General features: G+C 41.0%; 1 protein-coding gene across 1 annotated transcript in view; it reads right to left on the reverse strand.

Annotated features, from left to right (window-relative positions):
• Positions 1-6,000, reverse strand: part of Dnah14 (dynein axonemal heavy chain 14) — a 215,082-nt gene that overhangs the window by 182,428 nt on the left and 26,654 nt on the right. Inside the window, 2 exon segments of the mRNA XM_042054001.1 lie at positions 2,604-2,948; positions 3,675-3,841. Coding sequence (XP_041909935.1) covers positions 2,604-2,948; positions 3,675-3,841 — 512 coding nt within the window.

Here is a 6,000-nt window from a genome sequence, read left to right on the forward strand (position 1 = left end):
GTGCAATGCCCAGTCCTAAATGGGACATCTGTGCACAATCCTCCCCCTCCAAAGGCCAGGGATTTTCAGAGAAGAGGGGACAGAGTTGGCGGATGACCTTTCAGAAATAGTGTTTTCTGGACACAGCAGGGAAGCTGCACCTGTGCACAATGATTGTGGCAGCACGCACAGACCCTCAAAGCTCAAGCTTAGACACAACTCCAGACTGGAGAGGGGAGATGGACATGAAGTCCCACCCCCAGCTAGGAAGCTATTAGTGTTTGATAGCTTCCGGGAGAGAGAGAGGTGGTTTTCTTCAATGGTTTTGTTGGACCCTGAAGTCTAATCATGGAGGAGGAGTCGCCCCAAGAAAACACTCACACCGCAGTTGATGTAAAAGCATGAGAATTTTAATTCTGTCGTGACAGGGTCTTTCAGCATTCGAGAAGCCAAAAGACGCCAAATAGCTGGTACAGGCTACTTTTAAAGTAAAAAGCCACAGAAACAAGGGGGGGGGAATCTGGGGGCTGTTTTTCCAACTATTAGAATTGGCTGATTCAAAGGGCTACTAGCAATGATTGGTCTTAGCCACGGCGAGAGAATGGTTGCTAGATCAGGTGGGGTAAGGGGGAAATACCTGTGAGTCATCCTAACTCTATCTGAGGAACTGAGTCAAAATCCCCTGACCAAGACCGAGGAACTGAGTCAACCTCTAAGGGTTATCTTTCCCCAATTCCAATAACTGAGTTCTATCTGGAGAACATCCACAAGGACTCAGGGAGATGGAAAATCCCCAACATTCCAGTACGTGCATGTGAAGTTGTTAGGTTTCCAGGGAAGGGGGAAGCACTAAGGCCTCAGGAATGGCCTCAGAGTTGTCCTAGAGTTTTTCAATTTGACCCCTGGTAACTCAACTACACTGTAGAGCAGGCACGGGACCCAAGAGTAGTTGGCTGGCACAGACTGGATTTGATGGGTTTCAGAAAGAGAGAGAAAGAGAGCACACATTTGGGTGGGTAGGATGTGGGGGTGGCTCTGGGAGGAATCGGGTAAGGAAGTGAATATGGTCAAAATACATTGCCTGAAATTCTTGAAGAATTTAATAAAATATTCTTTTTAAGTAATGAAAAATTATGTTAAAATAGGAGATGGTATGGGGGAGCTCTTAGGAAGGAACTCTATATGAAGACATTTTACTGTGCAACTTCTAGACCCATAACAGGCATGTTGCCTTCTTCTGCCCTGCTGCTGAGAAAAGGCTTGTGATATGAACAGGGCTTGGGGGAGACACAGTGAGCCCAAAGCAGCCAGAATTCTCAATGACTATGTGGAGTCTAATAGTAGCCCTAGGTTGTCTCTCTGTGTACTACTATCTGGCAGAGAAATTAGTTCTAACTTGTATAAGCCACAGGTTCATTTCTTTTGGTGGTAGGGGTAGGGGGTCATGTGTAACTGAATCTAGTTAAATTAACATTTGCCCATAGTATCCTGCCTGTCAACCCAATGCTTTCATACCTCTGCTACTTCTCCCTTAGTAATTAGCATTCTTCCTGAAAATTACTCCTTGTCTACCCAGGCTCTGTTAGATGGTTCTGATGAGATTTTATGCTACATTAGACTCTGTATGTGCAAGAATGGTGCTTTCTTTTCACCATTCTATTGCAGAGGCATAGTCAAAGGTTAGCATTAGCTTTAGGTTTAAGAAGTATTGGTGGTCTGTCTGGCTAATTAAAGGAAAAATGAAGTTGTCATATAACTTCCAGTCTTTAAGCAGGTCTAGGGTATTACTGAGAATGTTGGTACAGACAACGGCTAGTATACTAGGTTCCATATTTGTCCTAGAAACTTAAATTTAGGGTGCTCCCAGATGTTGGCATACTCATAGTTTTTTTTAAATAGAAGCTTCAAATGACAGTGGTCTTAGAAAATTTGTCCCATAAGAGAACTGCCCCCAAAGATAGCCTTAATACACACTGAAATTGCATTAGCGTTCCAAGATTTACTGCAGATACTCCATAGAATGGTGGGTCTTACGTTCTAACTGAGAGGATGATGAACAAGCAAACATCTAACATAACGCCAGATGGTGATGCATGTTAAAAAGATCAGAGCGGAGATGGAGAGTGACATGGGATATACTTTCAGTGTCACAGAAAGTTCTCAAGGAAGTGCCGGGTAAGCATTTGCTATGTGGTGGGCAGACTCAAGTTTGGCTCTCTATAAGCTATGTAAAACCAGACACAGCAGCATGCGTGTCTCTAATCCCAGGATTCCTAGGGCCAGATCAACTGGAGACAGGAGAATTCCCAGAAGCCCAAGAGCCGGGTTTATGCCATACAAACAAGAGACACAATCTTAAACGAGGAAGAGAAGCTAGCACCCGAAGTTGTCCTCTGCCCTCCACACACATACCACAGCACACATGCAAGTCACATTCACACACATGAATGCACATACACAAAGACAAAGATTAAAACAAAAGTAAATGTAATCACACTACTTTCAGATTTTCCAAGGATAATACTTCTGCGTATTTTTGAGTGTGTGTTTTACAGTTATGATCTAATCCAAAATCTTTGATCTAATCTGAAATCTTATGAAAAAGGAAAGGTTTAAAGACTTACTTCCAATAGATTTGTGTTTTTTTGCTCAATTGCATAACGTAGCAGGTCGTAGCTCATTTCTATGATGTTATCAACATATGGTAAGCATGCTAATTGATAATCCAAACTTTTCACGCAAAAAATTCCAAGGCGCATCTCAATAGCCATAGTCACAATCTGTTTTAGGTAGCTTCTGAATTTATGTATTATACTTTTAAACTCTGTTGATGTTAAGATCCCCATAAATGGCAGTTTCGTACTCATGACTTTAGCCTTTTCTACTATGTAACAATACTTTAGAAAACGGCAGCTGTAATTGCTAACCAGGCCCATTGAATTGCCAATAATTGTCAGCAGACTCACAATCTGTGAATGAAAATGATACAACAGTCAGCACTCACAATCTGGGAATGAAAACATTACTCAAACTTTTATCATAGGAATGTAAATGTATAGTTTGGCAAGCTGGTAGTTTCTGTTAGGTAATGGTCTTTGTACAACTCATTCTGTTTAGAGCTGGGAGTACATATTGAAATATGTTGGAAACAAGACCAAGCAATGTAGATAATTAACACTTGACTTTTATGCAAAGCTACTCAGATATTTAACTTTGTAATCAAGGAGTCAACTGAACTATATGTTACAGAGACAAGACATCTATTTCATTATGTGTCACCTGAGCTTTAAGTGTCTGCTCTTAACATAGCCACAGACAAAGCCAGTCCTATGTATTTATGACTTCATCTAGTTGTTAAGACAGTTGTTTTGGACAGGACAGAATCCATACGCAAGCTGAGATAGTTATATTCTACTGTCAGTTTGGACAAAGATATATAGTTTCGTGGTAATGGAAGGGCTGGGGAATGGCAAGCCAAGGTTATAAAAGAACCGTAGGGAAGAAAACTAATTTCCACAGTGGAGGTTTGGAAACCTGTGCTAAGTAGAGATCAGAGGCCATGGGAAGACAAGCGTAGAGTCACTGGGATGAGTCTCCCATTGCCATGAATTAGCATGCTCTGATGTTTTCCATACATCATGTTCATATAGTAATTTCAGTGGGGTACTGCCAAGACATACAATCTCAAAACTTACTTTGTTTTGATAGTTAGCATCAGTTTCAAAAAGGATATAGTAATCTGGCCATCGAGTCTGCTTCTTATATTTGACTATACTTTGTGACTCATTAGATAAATCGGGAACCGAAACCAATTCAATAACGGTAGACAGGCGAGGGTCTTGGTGAAGAGGAACGATTGTGGCTGGAACAGAACATTGAAAAGTTAGCATTTCCACCATCACAACATCTTACAAATCTTACAGCTGCCAATAGATTTGACCTAGCACACTTAAGAGACCCCTCACACAGCAGCGAGTAAACGTTTGACGAAACATAGAGATGGGTCAGGAAATGCGAGCCCTACACCAAGTCCTAGTGAAACAGAAGTCACCAAAATGTGCTGTTCCTACCTTGCCCTTGAGGATAAAGGAACTTCTTAAAGGCTGACAATGCAACATTGGCAAAGGTTAGGAAAAACAAGAAAGCTTCCTGCACCACATAAATAAATGTAAATAAGAATAAATATTCATATATATCTATAAGAATATAAGGTAATCTTTCTATACTGAAAATACAATAATCTAAGAGTTCAAATACAACTAAACATATACCACAGATTTGTAAACAGAGGAGGGGCAACTGTTCCTTATATAAGAATCCTGAGTGCTAAAAGTGTGAAGAATTAGAGGAAGAGAAACTCCTTTTGGGGAGTGCTGGTTGACTGGTGCAGGATTTTCCACCCATGAACGCTACAATCAATGGGCACGTTTATCAGCAGAAACATATTTGTATTATCTTATGACTTTCCCAAGGATCACCTTAGCCAAGTACGTGTGATTAGCATTACTAGCAACACAATGTGCAACTGCATGTTGGACATGTCTAATGACCTGAGACAATAAAAAGATAGCAAATATCACAACATCCCTGCCTCAAATGCAGCACCTCAAAACTTATCATGTGACAGGAGTAGACAAACCAAATTAACGTATACTTATGGGAACACTAACTAGTACATTAAAAAATTCCTTAAGATCACTAAAGACAAGAAAGGGAGCCATCACAGACTGGAAGACTCGAGAGACACAAATGCGAAGTACAGCTGTGGACTCCAGATCCCGGAAGAGGAAGCCGACATCAGCAAAGTAGCTGACCTGTCATTTCATTAGCGCTGCTGTACAGTTGCTTGTGCGGTTTTGATGATCACAGCATGGGGAGAGCACAAAATGCTCTACTATGCTCATGATTTTCATAGAAGCCTCAAATTATTTTATAATGAAAATTTAAAAAAAATCAAATGACAAAAACATTTTATACTGAGGGGAAAAACGTGGAAGTGATCAGATGTTTTAACTCAAGAAACAGAGACCAAAAATTAAAGAAAGAAGGGAAGAAAGAAAGAACGAACGAAAGAAAATCTAAGTGGCAAAAGGAATCTATCTACAGAAAGAATGACAGAGGACCCACTTCTTCATAATTAATCTCCCTCCCTTAAATTTGAGAATCATTAATACATGCCTCTAATTTCCATAGAGAAGTAGTTAATTCCAGGTGATAAATTCCTGGGCAGAAGCGAGTGTGCAGTGCTAAAAACTAGAAGGCAGTGGGGCAGCTCTACAGGCACATGAATTTAGCAAATTGTAGCAAACGACAAAAGAGTTGCAAGGGTCCTAATAGCTCAATATTTTCCTAAAGCTTATTGTGAGAAATGAAGAAACTCTTTGACCAAGGAAGTCACTGCCATGTAATCTCAGATTACATACATACAGCTGAAAATAATCATTTAAAATTTATTCAAGGAAGAAACAAGATCTTTGCCATGCTATGAAATAAAATTCAAATAACTCAAGCCTTAGGTCGCTTGCCCAGTTCCTTTCATGCATTCTCTTTACAGGAGTGCAGGCCAATCTTGACGGTCGGCTTGACTACATCTATAGTCTGTAATCTGCTACAAACCAAGTAGTTAGGCACACCTGTCAGGGATTTGCTTGAATGGATTATTTGAGAGGGGAAGACCCACCCTAAATCTAGGCCAAACCTCCTAGTGGCAGCCCACATAAAAGGACATGGAGGAAGGAAGCTTTTGCTTTATGCCTGCTTACCCTCACTCTTGTGTCAGATTCATCTAGCCTGTTCCCACGGCATTTCTTCCCTGGTCTTAGAATGTCTTCTTTGGGATCCCAGCATAGACTGAACACTAGCAGCTCTCTAGGATTTCCCTGGGACTCCAGCAACCAACTGGGCTGACTGTGACATCCAGTCTCATGGACTGAACAACTACCACTGGGAGCCAGCCACTGTTAGATTACCCAGACTAAAGCCTGTAAGCCAGTCTAACAAATCCACACACACACACACACA

This window comes from Arvicola amphibius, chromosome 12, assembly GCF_903992535.2.
Source record: "Arvicola amphibius chromosome 12, mArvAmp1.2, whole genome shotgun sequence".
Classification (NCBI taxonomy): domain Eukaryota; kingdom Metazoa; phylum Chordata; class Mammalia; order Rodentia; family Cricetidae; genus Arvicola; species Arvicola amphibius.